General features: G+C 36.1%; 2 protein-coding genes across 3 annotated transcripts in view; one reads left to right on the top strand and one right to left on the bottom strand.

Moving 5' to 3' along the window:
- LOC145981782 (lysosomal acid phosphatase-like) overlaps window positions 1-9,113 on the top strand; it is a 76,637-nt gene extending 67,524 nt beyond the window's left edge. For both annotated transcript variants that reach the window (XM_083115198.1, XM_083115197.1), the window contains one exon: window positions 8,943-9,113. In XM_083115198.1, coding sequence (XP_082971324.1) covers window positions 8,943-9,092 — 150 coding nt within the window. In that variant the 3' untranslated portion in view covers window positions 9,093-9,113. The remainder of the gene's footprint in view (window positions 1-8,942) is intronic.
- Window positions 9,114-9,699: 586 nt separating this feature from the next.
- Window positions 9,700-11,544, bottom strand: LOC145981728 (glutamate receptor ionotropic, delta-2-like). Its single transcript, XM_083115137.1, has one exon. The coding sequence runs from the start codon at window positions 11,542-11,544 to the stop codon at window positions 9,700-9,702; it is 1,845 nt and encodes a 614-aa protein (XP_082971263.1).
- Between the last annotated feature and the right edge of the window lie 9,518 nt (window positions 11,545-21,062).

Here is a 21,062-nt window from a genome sequence, read left to right as displayed (position 1 = left end):
ACCCACCTTGTATTTGGCCTTTCTTGTTGTTGGCTGGTATCTAGGATAATAAACAGTTCTGATCAATTTTTGCTCATCAGATGAAGTTACTTCAGAGGGTTTCATGTTGATTGTGGAATGAACCGAGTTGTTATATTTATGTAGAAGTTCTGGAAGAATATTAAGCCATTTATAATTACCTTGAAGTGTAAATTGTTTATACATAAGATTTTTTAGGGTTTTGTTGAATCTCTCTACAATTGAGGCCTTGAGATCACTGTAACTCGAATAATGTTGTATTGACTGACTTTTAATAAATTGTTGGAACACAGAATTATAAAATTCTTTGCCATTATCTGTTTGCAAATAGCGCGGTGATCTTCCACTCTGATTGATGCTTGTCCTGATGGCTTCTGTAACACATTTTCCAGTCTTGGATTTGAGTGGCACAGCCCAGGCAAATTTTGAAAATGTGTCTATTACAGTAAGTAGATACTTGTAGCCCTTGTTGATTTTGTCTAAGTTTTTCAGCTGTCCACTTGCCATCTCAATCAAGTCGCTCTGCCATAAATCATCTATGCCTTTTGTGACTACTGGCAGTCTCTTATAATTATGTCTGGCTTGTCTGTGTAATTCATCAACAATAATTTGTCTAGACATAATATGAAAACAAGAATATTGCAGCTATGGGGTGTTCAGCAGCTGATACTGCAGGATTTTCTAAATATAATTTGTCTCCTATTTGTATATTAAATTCCAGAGATCCATCATCTTCAGCATAAGATGTTTCTAATGTATTGGGATCTGTAAAATCCTCTAACTCTACACTGGTGATTTTTGCTTTGTTGTCAGCATTTGTTATTGATAAGGTGGGGTAGTGATGTGCCTGTGGTTGAAGCCAATATTTGATCTTGATTGGTCTCAGTGTGCCCCCAACAAAAAACTGGTAATAAAATTGTGCAGGGGACAGCATATATATCTTGCCACCTGGTGTAAATGGTGAATCATATTCTTTGTTGGGGATGCTGTACAATTCAAGAATTATTGTATGTTTTGGATTCTCAATTATGCCGGTTATTTCTTTTTCTGCTGTAAGCAATCTGCTTGTTACAGATTCAAGGTGCTCATTGATGGTCCTAACAACATCATCATGGCCTGGCTTGATCATTATGTCCACAACAAGTTTCTTGTATTGTTGCACAATCTCTTGAAGCTGGGTGGCAAAAACAGACAGAGCATTTGCTTGATTGGATTCCATGGTCCCTAGCTGTTGCTTGATATTAGCTACAATTTGTTGCAAATTTTCAATAACTGCCAATTTTGAATTTTGAGCAGTAAGATCATGGACCTGTCTTCTGATATCCTCAAACAGGGCATGCAGTTCATTAATATGTTGATTAGTTGGTAGAGTGGCCACTGTTTGAGTGAGTTGTTTGATCTCTGTCTGGATATTCTTGATATCTTCTGATTTCAATATGCGATTCACTGCCCTCTTTATATTTTTAAGTTCCTGTGATGTAGGCAGATTTGATACAGTATTTTGCAAAGATTCAAGTGCCAATTTCACATTATTTAATTCAGAAGCATCAGCCACATTTTGCATAGCATTTTGGAGCAGGGCTATATCAGCCTGAGTGGGTGTTGATTGTTGTAAAATTTCAAGTTTTGTTTGGATATCATCGATCAAGTAATGAAAATGAGATAGCTCAGATTCAGTGTTGAGGTTTTCAAGCTTTGTGATCTGTTGCTGGACACTGACAAGTGTGTCTACAATACCAGGCAGGCGGGATTCTTGTACATTTGTCAAATCACTTTGCACTGCTGCTATTGTACCCTCAAGATGGGTTATGGTACTTTGAATTTTTCCAAAATCTTCATATGTTTCAAGTTGCAGCTTAATGTTGGCAACACTCCGAGTTATTGCACTCAAAGCATCAGAAGATGGCAAGTTGTTCATAAAATTTTCAAGTGTCTCAATTTTTTCTTTAACCTCGGCTATGGCATTGTTCAAGGGGTCCAGATTAGGTATCTGGAGTGATTGAATCTGTTCCTTTAGAGTGGAAATCACTAGATCAAAATCTTCTTGTGATTTTATGCTTTTGACAATTGTTTGGAGCTGTGTCTGGACATTATTTATCTGCTCTTCCAATTGCTGTTTCAATTGCTCAGAGTTGGTGGCCTGGGTCTTAAATTTGGCTTGAAGATCTGCTACAGCTTCTTCTAAACTTTGAAAATTATCCAATGTTGCCAGGTCAGTATATTTCTGAAGCAGCACTTTGAGTTCAGAATCAATTTTAAGAAGAGGGTCCATGCATTGTGATTGTAAATTTGTAATTTCTAGTTGAAGACTGGCATTGAGTGTGGTTTGTAAAGCTTGTAAATCACTTCTTAATTTCTTGACTCTGACATCAAGCATCAGAATCTCATCACTGTGATCTTCATGTCTTGTATGGCCAAATATATCATTAGGCATTTTTGTTTTAGTGGTTATTTATTATTGAATATCTAATTCTTAATTCTATAAAAGAAAGGTATAAGCTTGTCATAGGATCCAGGGACCTCAATATATAAGCAGTCACCAGCAGAAACAGTATATACAGTGCCAGAAATCATGTTTGAGTGCTTAATTCTATAAATATTTCTCCCTACTGAAATCTTGACATTACCCTCAGGGGTTGTAATAAATTACAATTCACCACCTACAGGTAATTGGTAATGATTTAAATTATTGTTAAATATGTACAATGTTTTACCTGTTTCATCATCAACATCTGTAAGTATGCTGTTCAGATGAATAATTAACAAAGCACTTAGTTTAGATATCATATCAGAAGAGGGTTGTGGTGTTGGCAGGTCCATAATAGCCTGTTTTTTGAACCCAAATAAGTTCATAGGCATGTTTATTTATTTCAAATCATGCTCTGTAATTGGGCATTGATTAACACTTTTCAAATCACAATGACCCCATGGTAGAGTATGTATGCCACATGATAAAATGCATCTCTTATCATCATGTGGGTCCAGAGCCACTTTTCTTACAATATTTGTAGTCAACAAGTGATCCACACTCTGAATTCTATTTTCTGATGTTCTGATTGTGCTACATGATTTGAGGCAATTTTTGTAATCTTCAAATTCAAGCTCTTTGTCAACAGTCACTCTGCCAATGCCCTTGGCTTTTTTTGCAACAGCGCCACTACATGTTTCAAAACTGTACATCTTGGCTCTTAACCCAGCAAATGCCACAATAACATCACCAAGTGTCTCATCTTTTAACTTGCCAGGCACCTTTTTGTTGTGGTGTTTAATTTTTGAATGTTCAGTGGTATCAAAATATTTAAACAATTCAGGCTGTGCTATATCTTGATAAACATCTTCTGTTTGAATATCAAGAACAAAACTATCTGTGTCCATGTACATCAGTTTTACACGATCCTTATAAAAAGGCTTCAACACATTATAAAACAATTTTAACATGTGTAATTTGGCCAATTCCAATATCACAGCCCCTACATAAATAGGCTCATCAAACTTAATCTTTGTTTTTTTCATGTTGAAAAGTGCCATATTCTCATCATAAATTCTTCTGTAATTGAAGTTGGGCTTTGCTATCAATTTTTTGCTCCGGCTGGGGTCAGTAATTATTTTAACATCAATATGTTTTCTGACATTTTCTATTGTTTTGCCATACACAGAATTGACCATCAATTTAAACAAGGTCTTATCAAATTGGCTCATTGCAGATGTTCGAAGCTCTGTGTTTGTATCAATATATGGTTTCAACCATCTTGAGTGCCTGAACCTCAAAACTTTTCCAACTTTGGTCACTTGGACACCATGATTTATTAGGAACTGAAGGTTTTTGTAATATATGACATAATCCTGTTTCGGCTCTAGAGTCATCATCAATTTCTTCTGTTTAGAGCCAGGTGAACACTTAACCTCAGGAATTGGGGGCAGATCAAAAAATGTGTTGTGTAAATCATCAGGAATTGTCAGATCAACTTCTAAGAACAGGCCGTAGTCACTGTCATCAAAATCCTGAAGATCTTCAATATTGAAATCTTCGACCCACTCAAGCCCTGCATATGGCAGTTTTTTTCATCATAGCATAACCATAGAGGCTGTTGGCATCTACATACAGTATATAATTTGATGGCAGTGCTGGATCACAATCAGGAATATATTTGTTATTTGCTCTGGCATATCTCTGAGAACATTGCACCTTGCCTCCTCTTATACATTGTTCCATAAACAGATACATATCTTGATCCTGGATCAGATCCAATTGCATTTTAGTGTTTAAAAACATTGCAGACCATGCTAGGCCCGGAGCACTGTAAAAATACATTGGATCCAGCTTATAATTTTGCATGGAAGATTTTCTGAATGCCTGCAGTATATCAGCTAAGAGGGTCACATCAAGTTTTAAATAAGCCTTGTGATAATCACCAAATGTCTGGCATTTTAAATTGTTCCACATCAACTGGGCATGGTGATAATCTTCATCAGTGATTCCAGATCCTCTGATTTTGCTGTAAAACTCTTGTTGTGGTGGCAGAGAACACTCATCAAATTTAGAAAAATCTGTAACATAATCATATGGATATACACCCTTCCGCCTAATTAATTTCAGGTCCTGATTTGGAAACGAAGCACATGTGATTTTGAATTGATCATCAGAAAATTGAGTGGCCAGTGTAGCCAGGCTAGCCGATAAAATTCTGTATGAATCAAGAAATCTTAAGTGAATTGAAACACCATTAACTTTAATTATCTTGCTAATAGCAATATATTTTTCACTATTTTCAGCTAAAATATTTAAATTCTGCTTGTCAAACCCCTCGTACCTGATCAAATGATGAAAATCATAATTGGATGCACCATGGCAAAATATGGGAACAAATTTTGGTCTCTGGATCTTAATATTACAGCTATTACACAGGGCCATTAAGAATTTACCATCTGTATGAGAATGGTGTTTCACCTTGATATTTGTATCTGAAAATTCAGAATCACATACCGGGCATTTTTCTGCATTGTTGAAATCTTCAATCTGTTTCTCTGTTAAAGGCAACATAGGCTTTGATTTTAATAAGATGTTAGATGCTATGTCACGGCACTCATTTTCTATTCTATGTGCAAATATTTTGATGGCATCTGGTCCCATGTATAAGTGTGGCTCACTAGCTACACCATCCCGTATAACCACATAACAAAAGCTGGAAGGTTCATGTAGCTGGTATGGTGTAATTGAAGATTCTTCGGGATCTGGATTGCAGAATGCAAGAGGTTTGAGGATTGATTCAAAATCACAGACAATATATGCTGGGTGTTCCAACAAGGCTTCAAACTTTTTGAATTTGCAATTTTCACTTGGATTAGGCATCACCATATGAACAGGTTTATGATTTTTACAGTATTTTAAATGCTCAATTAACTTATTTTTTGCAATTTCTGCACTCTCTTCACGAACCCCTTTTACCATTTTTTGACCATAAAATACAGTTAAACATCTTCTGCACAACTTGAATATTGTATTGGATTTTTCTAGTTGTGTTCTCACTAAAGCTTCAAGATTTTGTATCAGAGTGTAATGATATGTGCCATCCTCTTCAATTAAGAGCAGATCAATCGGAACAGCAGAATCATCATCAAATGTACTGATTCTGAGAGGTGCTATCAAGCAATTGCCACGGCCAGTGGAACAAGTAAATACATTAATAGATAATTGTTTACCATTGATATTCCTGGCCTTTTTTTTCAAATTTATCAATATTCTGAACAGACATTGGATATTCTAAACCCTCCATTGCCTCATCAAAATCATTTTCATGTTGTTTATAATAAGTTATTCTATCAGGATTCCTTGAAACTGGATACAAAGCAGCTAAAATACACCACAAAAAGCATTTCTCATCATTATTTTTTATATTAACCACGGCTTGTTTGTTTTTCATATTGGCAGGTAATGGCAAATATGTAGGTCCTTGTAATGGGCTCAATTCAGAAATATTAACATAGAGCTTGTGTGGAGATCCGCATAGGCTCCATCCAGACTCTTTTGCAGCAAATTCAGAGTGTTTAATAACCAATTGATCTATCAAACTGCTTATTATTTTGTCTGAATTTGTATTTGAATATACAGGTACAGTTTCTGTTATGTGGGGCTGTGTAAATTTTGTGCCATTTGGCTTCTTATATTGTGTAAACAATTTGAGGGACAGCTTATAAGAGCCATTTTGTGCATTTAGAATTGCCTGCACATCAGGATTTAAACTGTTCAAAAAATTCTTAATACCACATCTTGGCTCTGATACAAACCGGTAATCCCTTAATTGGCCAGCAAAACTGCTATGGATGGGTTCATAGCGTGGCTGCTTTGCTGGTCCAGCATTAACAGGTGTTTCATGCTTCCTTTTCAGACCAGATGTAGATGGTTGTGGGGTCAATGTTGATGACTGTGCAGAGCAAGTACCTTTATGTTTATATGTGAAATATTCCAGATTATATTTTCTATGGCATTTAGGGCATATTTTTGTGGGAGTTCTGCATTTGTCTGGATTACAATTCCTTTGATGCCTGGCCCAATTGGGGCTGGTTATATTCTTTTTGCATTGATTACAATATTTTTGATTTGGCATTTTTGTTGTTGTTTATTATATAAGATTTCCTGGGGTTCAAATCAAAATTCTATGCTTAATAAAAATATCAGTTGGGTTCAGCAGTGTGATTTGTGTGTGTGTGTGTGTGTGTGTGTGTGTTAATATTTTTGGCTTTGCTATTTATATAAAATTTCTTGGGGTCCAAATCAAAACTTTATACTTAATAAACCTATGACAGGTTGTCAAAAATTCTGTATATTAAATCAAATAGATTTGTAATTCAATTTATACAAATCTGCAATATTCTTGTGTTTAAAAAATATGAGCAGCACTGCAACAACACACCCTTACTCTTCAACAACTCTCACAATACTGGCTGATATGCAATGGAAAATCTCTTTATATAGCCTAAGCACAGACCGCATTGAAAACATCTGAAACAATAAGCCAATCAGAATATAACACATCATCACATTATGTCATAACCAACCAATCAGAAAACAACACATGTCTAATAATTTGTTGCACAACATGATGCAATAGAAATAAACCAGAAATAGGTCACAAGTGGGCCGGAAGTGGACCGGAAGTAGGCAAACCGGAAGTGGACCGGAAGTGAACAGGAAGTGAACCGGAAGTGGACCGGAAGTGGACCGGAAGTGGACCGGAAGTAAATATGTGTGTGTGTGTGAGGGTGGCTTAGTTTTAGGTGTGGGCAAAAAAAAATATCAAGAGGGGCATATTTTTAACAAGCTTATGGACAACAATATGACAGAAGTGCCTTTTGTAAGTGTGGACAAATCAATCTGAGGGGGCTCATCATTTCACAGGAAGTTCCCGAGGGCATTTTTACAAAAACCTTGGATTAGACAGGGCTCCACACTTGAGCAAAAAGCTCATATGGGCATGTTGAGCAAGTTTTAAGTGTAGCCAAATCTGCCTGAGAGGGGTTCATCATTTCTCGAGCTGGTTGTACCACAAATCACACTACTTATATATATAAAGTGGTTAGCACATCGCACAGCGACGCCAAGGGTTCCGGGTTCGAATCCCGCTCGGGCTTGGTTGTTTGTGAATATCCATTCATCAGTTTCATCATTTCATCACTCATCCCCATCTTTGCAAATTAGCCAAGAGGCTCAGAGCGGGAAGTAAAATAAACTAAATCAATCAATCAATCATGTTAATAACTTTAGTTATACAGTTGATAACTATACAATAGGAAAAACTCAGAGAAATGGGTCTATTTAACCAAGTACAGTTTTTAATGGAATTACCTACTAAAATAAAAAATCAGGAGAAAGTGGATGTCAAATGCCCCTTCTTGCCTTTATGTGGCGGCGCCTACGGGTGTGTCTAGAAAGGATTACCCATTACAATCGAAACAGAAAATATTCTGCGTCGCTAAATTAATTCTCGAAGCTTTCCTGGCGACGAATATTGAACAGGTTTTCTCGGGCAATCAGCCAGTTGATTTCCGGAAAGGCTTCCGAGCTTTCTGGAGCTAACGTCACTCATCTTCAGGGAATGAAGTGCAGAGATAAGTCAGGGTGACGTTATGTTTATTTGGTGTGGGAGGGGTCCGGTGTAGGTGGCGGGCCAATCAGGTGGCGTTTCTCCGACGTCCGCGCTCCCAGTCGACTATCGCTAACCAGGCTGGAACCAGTTTGAGTCCCGTGTCCCTGTTGAGGTTGACCTTTTCTTCTGTGTATGGCTATTGCTTCTTTGATGAGACGGTCCCTGTTTGCAAGCAGAATGATAAAAACGAAACAGGAATGGAATGTTTACCAAATAGTGGGCATAAGGTGCCTGAAAAACTGTCTGGTTTTGATATTTATATGGCAAAAGGTATAACTCTATAGGCCTTCCGCCAATTGGGGAGACGACAGTGTGACGGCTGTGTCAGCGAGAAACAAACCACGAACCACCACGCTCCGGCCACATTTACCCACCTCACCCATTGATTTGAGGCTGGGTCAACCCAAGAGCTGGAAAAACTCCGACCTTAGATCATCCACCCCGAGAATCGAACCCGTCTCTTCCGTGATGCAGCCCGACACCTTACCGACTAGACCCTGCACCCCTTTATCCTTATAAACTATAGAAACAAAATACAGTTATTATTATTATTTTTGTACAACGTAGTCGTTGAAAAATGTTTTTCTATCCTTGTTCATTTTCTTCTGACTTTTAGTCTTTGCTCCATATTATTTTATGCAAATATCATCAACTTATGTACAGTCATGGACAGTTCTGGGTTCTAATGAATCCATTGACTTTCAATGGGATCATTACAACCCAGCAGTGTCCGTGACTGTACGTCGTAACCAACTTTACTGTTATTATTTTTTTCTGCAGGTTTTGTACAAAAATGGCCTCGAAGCAGATGTACAGGAAATATCTGTCCTAGGGTGTGACGTCATGTGTCCTTTGAATCAATTTTTAGAAGTGACAGCATCACAGATTCCGGAGAATTGGGAACAAGAGTGCAACCTTGTTCAATGCTAAAACTAGATGCAAAATTAAATTCTGGAAATTATAACGAAAGTATAATTTTCACTAAATATATGTATTTTTTTTAGAAGAGATTGAGTATAAATACATATTGTTTGTATGGTTCAAGAACCTGTGTCTTGAAGTAATAATTTTCTTTTTCACTCTGCGTGGCTAGTTTACAAGGTTATATATTCTAATATTTTTTATTGGGTTTTATTTATGCAAGAACAACCAATGCTGACAAGATATAGCTTACAATTGCATGTTAGAAACACAACGCATACCAATCATTGCTTCTTCCGAATTAAGATAAATATTTCATTGGCTTGATGAATATTGTACTCCATAGGTGTGTTTAAAGTACGTCACGAACTATTGCATTGTGGTTTCGAATAGCCATGATTGAGGCCAGTTCTTGTAAGCGGTTGGCGGGATATACTAACATAGACATTCGTGATTTATAACAAACGTGCAGTTGGTGCATGTGTAACGAATGCTACGTGGTGTATATTTTCTTGAAAACAACAAATAAAATTGGCCGCAAACATGGCGGCTGTGCACATCCTCACGTCCCATGTAACCCTCCTATAGCATGAAAGAGTTTCAAACAGTGTGCACACTATTTGTTTTCAACTCTCTTTATAAACACTTCAATTGTTAGTGTATATAATGACAACACTAATCCAATACCCATTAGAGCAAATGACACTCGTATATGTTCAATTATTAAGGGCTTTGGTTGAGAACTCACTTCAGTATCACGCAGTATATCAAATTTCTTGGGTCTGTTTTGCCTAAATATCTCTCTGTCCCATTGAAAAATTATACCACTGCTTTGAAGTCTCCTCAAAAAATAATTGAATTTCGCAATTAATGGAAATCTTCTCTCGGTCATTAAACTGACATAAAACGATATTTCCTCCTGCATAAGATGCAACTGAAGCAGCGCTTTCTCATCCAGGTAATCGGCATTACACAGGTATCCTGAAACGGTCTTATCCACCATTATCCCAATTCCTACCGTTTTCACGAGATCGTTCAGCACCTGACCGTCATTCTCGTCCAAGATCCTTGATACCATCTTTCGAACATTTTCATCTTCGATGGTTTTCAAAAGTTCCATGTAACCTCGTTCGACGGTTCCCCATTGGAGTCCCGAATTCACGAACAATTCGATGGTATCTATTGGTTTATCCGAAACAGGAATTGTCAGATGCGATACAATTTTGCAGTTAAATCCAGTAATCAATAGCATAGAAACAAGCGAAGTGGACAGTAGCAGATGTCTTATGGGTGTGACAGGAGATTCTTCTACACCAATACCCACTAACAGACTTACACAGTGCAGAAATGCATACGTTTTAGCTGTGTAGGGACTTATTACTGCTTCAGGAAATGCCTTGTGGTACAGTATAGCAAAGCAGTGCAGACAGAGAGAACTGACTATGACAAAAGCTATGATAAGACTCCAGGTGAGAAGATCGTAAGATTCGAGTAAGGACCACAAGCTGATGTTGTATTTAGGCTTTGGAGTGAGCAACGTGAAAGATGATGGAACAAATGGTATTGTCAATTCGAACAGAGGATGTATGATATGTGTTGAAAACATACCAGGAATGCCAGCACTGTACCGTCCGTACAAAACAGATCCTATGAATCCAACGAAGGTGCCATTTTCCAACCGATATCCATACTCACCTTCAGAAATGTCGAAATCCCAAGTAAAGTTATGCATGTTTGAAAACGCAATTGCTATTCTGAAGTCAGTCCCATCAAGGGTGTCATTTTGGAAGATTATGTATGGGTCGTGGTGAAGTACACTCATCTTCAAAGCAACGCCATTCAGATTCTTCAATTTGTCTGCAAAGAAGTTAGAATCACCAAGGAGAGTGGTTCCGTTCCAATACGCAATTGTTCTAATTTCCGCGGGTTCTAAATTGTATCCTATACGATGAGACAGAATTTCATAAACCAATCCTTTGTCCGAATGTAGAGTCTTGTTTGCCAAAGGTTTCACGACGAGTGTGTTTGGGGATCTTCTGAGAAATGAACGATCAATGCAACCTCCCCCCAAATGAGAACATGAATTCGTTACAATAAGATATCTATGTTCTCTTCTTTGTTCAGATTCTACCATCACCTTGTTAATGGTACGAGTAATATTTAAGACAAGCTCTGAGAAAATTAAGAACGATTTACATCCTAGATTCATTGTCTGTAGCAGGAACTCTTCAGCGTCTTCATCTTCAAATGACGTGTAGATGCTGTGAATTGTCGGGGTACAGCAATCTGTCAAATTTCTTACACAATTTTCTAAATATGAACCTTCCTCTTGTATTATCACGATGCACTTCTCTTCCACAAGGAATTGATTCAAGATGTTTATCATTAGGGTCAGCAAAGTTCTTTGATTGTCTAGATTTATATAGTGACTAACTTCAGCTAATACTGATATGAGCGACATTTGGTATACCAGGACTTCTGTTATCATCATCACTCGTTTATTACTATCCTGAAAATAAAGTAATATATTTTCAAATATTACACGTGATATAAATTCAAGCAGTGAAACTTTGAATGTCAAAAAAAGTCATAAGCACCAGAAAGAAATAACGAAGAAAGCAGTCTTACTTCTTCAAGTAAATTCTTCAACAAATAAAATACAAATCAGTTAAAAAATATTCATAACAATCATGTAGTGTTATTGTATCAATTGCAGATATACACAAATAGATACTGAAATTACAAAATAACTCAAATTCGTCAGTATTTGACGCTAGAGAAATTTTGAAATAAATTATTCATTTACTCTTGATATGATTTTCAGGATATTATGAGGAAATATACACGTCCATGGGTTAAAAATTAATTTAGCCCTTCATTATTTTACCAGGACACTGACTATACGTGGCGAACTAAAGTAACTTACTCTTCCTGTTTCCAAATCGAATCCAAGAAAGTCACATGTCTAAGCCAATGAGAGGAACACCTGATCAACAATCGTTCGCATTCTGCATTGGTATACTTTCTTCCTCGAACATCGTTCCCCACATGTTCTTCGGAAACTTGTCAATACAAAAACGTCCTCAACCCTCTGACATAAGAGATAATTTAGATGGCTTCTCATTAAGCACGTGGCATGCTTAAAACGACGTGTTAAACAGTACACCCGTGACAAGTAATTATTTGAGAACATCTGGGTTCCTTAATTACATTCGAATTTGAAGAAAGGACTTCTCTGTTAGCAAGTGCATGTCACAGGTAAGCGAGTGAGTTTTCTAATCATAATTATACTGATATTTAGGTTATGGAACAAGAATGACAGTAAAAATTGAAATTGTGTTAAGAACTGCAGAACAACCTTCCAACAATATTGATCCTCAATTGTCATTTATAGAAGTTTTATGACAAGCAAGGTGATAAAAGTATCCTTAGGTTACGGATGTGCCCCTCTGTTTGTCCGTCTATACGTGTCAATTAGTGATACAATCAAAATTTGTTGAACTGATAGACCTCTAGAAATGCAGTCCTAATAATTATGAGTTTAACGCGATATGAATTATTTTGATTTACACCTCTGTCTAGCTGTGGGGTTAAAACAACTCTTGCATGGATGGACTTGTTTCTACCGTATCAACCCATTTCCTGGGGCTTAACTGTCAGCGCCTTCCTAACTTGTTCAATTATTTTGAAAGCTATAAAAGTTCTTGAGAGTGTAAACATTAATGTGCATTCAGCCTCCTTGAAGAATTTATCCATTCTTCTTGGAATCTCAATCAATCTTCCTCCTCAAAGTACCTTAGTTCTAAGTTCCAAGGCTCCTGGTTATTTGTGGATGCTTATATCTCTCGTTTTCAGCACCGGATACCTTGGATCCCTCTATGGCTTCACATCAACACAGTGGAAGATCTGATAAAGTCAGAATTGCAGTTCGGTGGATATTCTTAACACTTAAAGTCATACGAAGGGTCAGTCGAACATATTAAAGCTATCATAAGAGAGAATTGGATTCTTGAAAGCAGAGGTAGCCAGAAAATGTTTAAACGAAGAGCAATTTGGGATTATTACCTCCGAGTCTGCACTGGACCTTATCACAAACTACTTCGGCCGTTTAGATCCCTTTGGTAAACCGATTGCTCACATACTAAAGAAAGAATTTCTTGTGCTTTCCGAAGTGTTCCTTCTGAGACAAGGAAGTCCTTACCTCAGCTCTTTCCACTTCATTGTGAATTCTTGATTTGAATCAGGCCTGTTGGATAAGTGGAAGAAATACTCCTTGGTTTGTTCAGACAACAATCTTCCTCCAAGATAAAGTTGAATAGTCAAGGCGAAGAATATGACACGTCTCTGTCGGTGGAGCATTTCTATTATTTCTATTCCACTTATTACTTACTTTAGTAACTCATGTTATTGTAGTAATAAGATGCTTCCTAAGACAAAGGAAACTGCACCATCACTCAGCCAATAGGCGATAATAATAGCCGATTCATTTTTAATTCTTTAGGTTGACCTTGAGTTTTTAAGCACACATATTGCACAGAGAGGCTAATCGGAATTAGACCTACAGTTTAAGGACTGATCTTCACCGGGCATCGAACCCGAGACACCTTGATTACAAGGTGACGACGTAACCATTGTAATTCTTTGGAGATTTACTTTTGGTATATCATGCAATTCAGTGCTCGCCTTGCACTGAGGTCAGTATTGGTTTTATAAATGTTGTGTACATGTTTCATGTGTTTCTATTAATGAGATTTCGAAATACATTCTAAGCATTGAAACAATTTCATATTATTGAAAAACTTACATTTTAATTTAGGTGTATATCAGAACTGAAGATGAAGGTCCCTTATCAGATAAGGAAAAATTACAAATATAATAATCTGCGAAAGATATCTACATTTATTACGCATACTAATACAGACGTGCGTACATATCAACTACATTATATATCTTTAATAGTATTATTCTCATGCCTTATTTGTCATAGTGGCGGTTAGAATCACACTGAAACTGATCGAATACGGCATATTGTTGCAGAAAACTTCACAATAACTCATCAGAAATGTCAAAACCTCATATTCATAAATAATGTACGTACATCCATTCTAAATTATTTTAGAAATATGTAGTGAGATTCCTTGCAGATGAATAAAATAAATTGTAAAATGTTAGGTTAGAAACTTAACGTACGATATGATTGAATTTCGAATACTAGAATATAGAATGAAAGGCACTAATCGAAACCAAACACCTGTAATGTCAGGTGTCATAAGGCAGTTCAAGATGGTCGACACTATTGTATCTCGTTTTTGTTCCTAATCTTTCCAGAGTGGTTTCTTACGGGTTGACATAATAAATAAATAGAACAGATTACTCCCAGAGGAGAGGAAATTACTTATTTTCAAGATCTGCTAGTTTATTGACAATCATATGATTTAGACCAAAGCAAATATAATTGAATCAATAAGTAACCAGACACTTTAAATATTAGCAAATGCACATGAGCCATTCCATGTGAAAATGGAGAAACAAGGTTGTTTTTATGCAGAGTATCCATTATTACATATTAAAGAATGATAATTTGAACTTATTAAAACAAACATTAGTTTCATGGCTTGTAAATATCATGTCTATTATCTTTTATGGTAGAAGTGGGGTTTTACATGAGTGTTTCCACTTAATGTAGTTTCATTATGATATACAGAGTATTATAAAATAAGGAAATTAAATTCTAATTAACGTTGTAATTGTCTCATTTATTGTTTCTATATCTTAACCTCTGAAGTATTCTGCTTTATTTCTGAAATGAACCTTAGTTTGATGAATATATTTATGATATTTTATTTAGTCCTTGCATTGTTCCATAATCCTAGAACGTAAAAATGTTCATGGTGTCACACACATCACAGGCAAAAAATGTTTATTAAACCAGTAACTAGAGTCGTTTTCACGTTCAGAAGACACAACGACGCTTATGGAGAAACCGCACAGTGTTGCCAATACAGCGCTAGCTCATGTTGCCGGGAAATGATGACCTTCTTCACAATGAAGGTGTTACATATTTTGTATATATAATGATAATTATATGTAATTATTAATATTAATATTATACTGTGAACGTTACAGTTACCCTTTTTACTATGATCCATTGCGATCACTACACACGCGAGTGTAATGCACGAATATGACACTTCAGAAATCACTTAAAAAAGTAAAAATCACTGAGAGCTCACACAACTGAAAACACTTTTTCGGGAGAGGGAAAAAGTCTAAACAGACCAAAGTAGATCTCTCACTCTTAACCCTGGCACATGGGTTAAATTCAAGTTGCAACCCAAACAAACAAATGAGTTATGGCCCACGTGAACTGTTAAGACGTGAATGACTCAAGCAAGGCATGTCATATTTCTATCTTGAAGCCCCATATTTTGTCACGTGTCGGAAAGCCTTTCAAAGGTTAATATGGTGTCTATGAATTTATGTGTACGTTGGAAACTGAAAGGTGATCTTCATTTCAGTATTAATGTCGACAGTAATGTAAACGAAAACAACGTGTATTTGCGACAGCACTAATGTTGCTCACAACAGCAGCATTGGAAATAATTGTCAATTATTAAATTTAAGTAATTTCAATTCTATTATAACAAACTGCATGAAGTTCATATTTTTACTGAATGGAAATAAAATAACAACTCGAAAACTTGGTGGTGACAGCCGGAATGCAGCGGTGAGTCGGCTCAAGATGTCCAGACAACGTCTCCTTACTTCGCGCGCGGTTCGGGTTAAAAAGAAACTCCAAATGCATGGAAGTAATATTTCTTGGAACCTTTGAGTGGTTATAAAAAATAATTTCATTATTTTCTCCACAACTTTGTCGCTGGAAGTTTTTACTTGGAATTACAGAACAAAAAATGGCCAGCGACGACATTTTCTACTGCACGAATATAAAAAATCTCCACATACTTTATTTGAATATTTTTTAATGCGAATATGCTTTAAAGTATTGATAAATTCTAAGTACCACCATCACCTATGACAATTAAAAAACAGTGTCAATTTTTTTAATAATGAATGCTTCAATTTTACGGCATGTTTCAACGTTAGGAATGAAAACAATGTAAAAATTGTGTTTTCACGGAAAATTTGCGTTTTTAATTTATCTAAAATTATGTAAGCAAGTTAACAGTTTTTTGTGTTCACCATCGTATTCTCTACAAAATTTCCTGCAAAACTGCAGGTACCGATTTTACTTAAGCTAAATTTGTAAATCCAGAAATTTCACAACAGCGCGCTCGTATTTCCCATAAGAAAAGCATTGCCCATAAGAGCCCATTGTGTCTTCTGAACGTGAAAACGACTCTAGTAATATTTTTATAAACTGAAAGCATCTAACTGCCGAGTAAAAAAGCACTGTGGAAATAATATAAAATTATCTTAGCAAACCCATCTATTTCACAGAGTTTTCTGAAAGACTGGGAAACGTCCTGAAGTCTAGTCTCAGAAGAGTCACACCAGTCAAAAAGTTGAGATGGTGGAGGAATATTCTGAAATTAAATAACTTTCAAGGAAAATAAAATTACTTGATGTTATAAGAGTTACATATTTTAAGGTGATCAGAAAGTAATTGAAAAATGAATATAAATTTGTCTGAATATAATTTCGAGAATGAAGTTAATGAAACTAAACATCAATCCAAATGCAAGCAGAAGAAATGCGCCCACTAAATCGTGAACGCTGAGTACAACAAGTTTCTTGTCTCTCCTGAAACTGACGAGTCTCTCTGCTCTGTCCCTTACTCCTAATACTGTATCTTTCCTCCATTTGCTGAGTAACCCTGCTTCATTACAACTTAAAATCAACTTGTCGAAGGAATTGACGAAAGGAGAGTTACGCCTCATGAGGAAAACTGTAGGATAATGAACGATTTTCTCTGGGAGGATGTATATGAAGGGCTTGCCATAGGAGTCATACAGGAACATCTGGTACAGATAATATTCCGCTGCTGCTGGCTCGAAAACAAAAGCAATTCCCTTATCGAGTAATTATCTGTTCAGCAATTCTTGAGAATTGTTTACTGATATCCAATTCCTTACAATCGTTTTCGTGACGTCACTATTCCAGTTTGAGAACATGTAGCGTATGTATTCAAACCCTCCATAAGGAATATCTGAATTGACTAAACCTTCCATTGTTGAAACGAATGGAAACCTTTTCGGCTGGGTAAGAAATCCAAAGAGACATGCCTGATAAGCAACGCTAAGAACAAGAGCGCAAGAGGTCCAAAAGATAAACGTGGTGTTCATGATCAGTGTTCCAGGAATTTCTGTAACCGACACACCGAGAACAACAGAGAAGTTGAAGAGAAAGGGGGAGTTTAGTGCAAAGTTGCTTCTCTCTGTGTAGGTAACACGAGTTATCTTCATTAGGAAACTGAAGCACAAATATGACAGTGCAAAGAGAATCCAAGGTAGAATTTGGAATGGGAACAAGACACTCATCCATTTTGGATAGAATCGTGGATAAGGCATCACCCAGACAACTTCATAACTTCTTCTGGTGAGAATTGGGTCAAAGTCAAAGTAATATTGACTGATCGGAATTGCGGCTTCAAAGTGGCCTTCATACCCATCAGAAAATAACAGTGATATAGAACCCGTGTATGTGCCATTTGGCAGCCTAGAAAAGGCCCTTTTGTCGATTGACGAATTGAAAGAGAAGGTGGTATGTAAACTGAAGTTCATGTGCTGTTCAAATGCGTTGAGGATCATCACGTTCTCTCCCCCCAACTTTGACTTACCACCATCAGAGTTATTATGTACAACGACATATGGATTCATAGGTCGAAGAACAAAGTATATTGGGTAACCATGCAAATTTCTCAGTTTATCGGGATAAAAGTCTGAACCAACTAGGAATTCTTCGAAGCGCCATTCACCAACTTTAACTATTGTCTTTCCAGATCTGCAATCAGTTCCATCGAATGGAAAATAAGTGTACACGTGTACTCTATCTCTCTGAAGACCATTGGTTGGTTCCCTAACTTCCAATGAGGACGAAGCAACAGCAACTATATTATAAACACTCTCTCTGTGCATTACTTCGAAAAACCTCTGTATGTCATTTGAAGTGTAGTTCCTTGTTATGATGGCCACCAAAATCTTAGCTCGGGAATTCCAAACAAAATATGACTTTACCCATTGAATGAAGCTGTTAACATTGTTCCAATCTTCAAGTACAAACAGATAATCTATGGTGTATTTCACATACACATAACCAGGGACAGAAGTGGCCACATTATTTCTATCATCAACAGAAATATTTTGTTCCTTTTCAGCTCTCAATATCATATGCGGCCATGGTTGATCCTTAAATAAGAATCCTGTGGAATATGCTGATCCTTCTTCAGTCACGACAACTGAAGTTGAAGTAAGAAAATGCATCCTCAAAATCTCCTTTACACAATCAAGAAGGTGGCTATCCATCTCGTTGAGTTGATCAATAAAATGGTTTCTACCTTCATGTATTCCCACAAACGCCAAACTTAAGAAAATTATCATAGCATAAATCATCTTCGAATTTTCACTGCAAGAAAAACAATCTAGTTAAATGTTGTAATTACAATTTTGAAAAATACAAGAGAAAGTTAAGATTCGGCATTATAACTAAATGTATTTTAACAGGCACACTTGTATTAACGGACCACTTAGGATAACTATTTAACAATGACCTAGGTACAGTAGTAGATGTTTGGTATGATACTTATGTTAACAGTTCAAAATTATTGGAAGTCTAATTTAATTTTTTCAATTAGACTTGTGTTATGATTATCTGTTATGATTCGTATCAGAAATTTCTATCAACGACGAACCAAGAAATCAAACATTACACGCATTCTTGTATCAATTGATATATTTGAAGCGAATACGTTACGTTTGTTGCATCTATCTTTCTTGTGTGTAGTCTAAGATCAGGGAGTGCTCGTTGCTATGTGAAGTACGTATGCATTACGTCATCTGGGAGGATCGGGTTTGACGGTGCTCGTTGTTATGTGCAGTAAGTTTGGTGCTGGGTACATTTAGCTACTAACACGTCGCAGAAATCGGAACAAACAGGTTGTTGATTTTGAAGCGTTTGATTTATTTTTATTGTATTTTTGTACTTGTAGATTGCAATCATGTCTAATTGTGCTGTAGCATGCTATGAAAACTATAACCAGAAAACTAAAGGAACTGACATAATATATCATAGATTTCCACTACGAAAGATATGCAATAAGGAGACGTGCCCTAAACAAGCTAAAGACTCTGCTGCCAGAAAAGAGAAAAATATATAGACGAAGGTATATGCACAAACTGCAAGCAATGGTTCGTTGTTGGAAAACATATTCAATCGTTTACAAAGGAGAAACACACGTCTGCATAATGAAGCAAATAATTTAAAGATTACAAACAACCTCTATCAACCTGCTTTAACTGAATAAAAAAGTTCAAAATCTACAACGTAACCTAACCGACAGTACCACAACGAAAGTCATCAATATCTTGAAAATGTGTTCAACTAGTGCGAAGTACGTAGTGAGCCTAACTGATTTGTTATGTACATTTTATGTAAATCGGATTTATAATTATTAACAATTTCATTTAACACAGACCGATGTTGATTGTGATTTGTATGTTCACATTATTGTGAAAAACGTTGTCGGAAATGGGCATTTCGAAGATCGCGTATTGACTTTCACGCTATTGGAAATGAAATTCACTTAGTACATCTTCAATTCGAGTTACATAGCGTTGTATGCACGATGGTAAATATTGCATGAGTGAATATTACACCCATCATTGAATTTTTTGCAACTTTTTTCAATTTTGGTATTTCACAAATATATTGTGAATAATTTTGTACCCTTGTACTCAATATAAACCAATGGATGTTACATTATTTCTTTGTAGTACATTTCTGTCAAAAAGAGGAAGATCTAAGATTAGTGTAAGGCAAGTTACTTCGTTAATGTACAAATGTGTGTCGCATATCAGCCTTGGAGTATATTTTCCGGTTATACAACTCAGACACACATGGAAATGGAAATGGAAAATCTGCGGACAAAGTCCTTTAACGAATAATGATTCGTAAAGTTGCACGGTCAATCATTGTGAGTTCATGTAACTTTTCTTCTTTATTGTTCAATTAAACTAAGATATTTTCATGGATATTCTCAAAGCGTTTCATTTACCGTGTGATCATAAATCTATTTCCATAGGCTTGAATTAGTAGGTTAAGACATTTATGTTTGATGTTCCTCGCACTCATCAAGTATTTCGAGTAGGTTAACTTAGTTAAATTAGTACTTGTACACTTTGGCTCGTCTTATGCACGCGTTTGTATGTAAAGTTCTTAATACGAAGAAATACTTTTTAGAACTATGACAACGATAACTTGCAGCCAAATTTGAACCAGAGAAATTAAAAATATCTGTAAATTACAAACTGGAATTGCATTTTCAAAGTCTGAAACTACTATCTTACAAACTATTTCATCATTCTTCCTCCACATAAAACTTTCCAAAACATTTTTGCATGTGGAACTTTGATCCATATGTAAATTATTGTACAGTAAATAAATATATGAAGAAGGTTGGGAATTCTTTCGAATTTAGAGTAAGTTTCAAATGCAGAGTAAAATTTCATCTAGATTGTATATTGCTTCTTTCACTTGATAATTTCAAAAATAAAGTTACATTATGGAGAATAGTAAAGATTGGATTTTAAGAATATCAGTATAATTTTAATACTTTCTGATGTTATGTAAAATTTGAAATGTTCCTGGAAATGATCGCAACGTTCCGAATGAATAAGAAGGAACTATTCAGTCAGAAAACTAAATATTAGGCTTTTGTACTGCGTTGTGTTAAATGTTGTAAATAGATTATACCGGACTACTATCGGATTAAAAATTATGGATATTCAAGTTTGGACTCCAATT

This window comes from Lepisma saccharinum, chromosome 30 (genome assembly GCF_977018435.1).
Source record: "Lepisma saccharinum chromosome 30, izLepSacc3.1, whole genome shotgun sequence".
Lineage (NCBI taxonomy): Eukaryota > Metazoa > Arthropoda > Insecta > Zygentoma > Lepismatidae > Lepisma > Lepisma saccharinum.
Note: the sequence above shows the minus strand (reverse complement) of the source record. Positions and strands in the feature narration are given on the sequence as shown.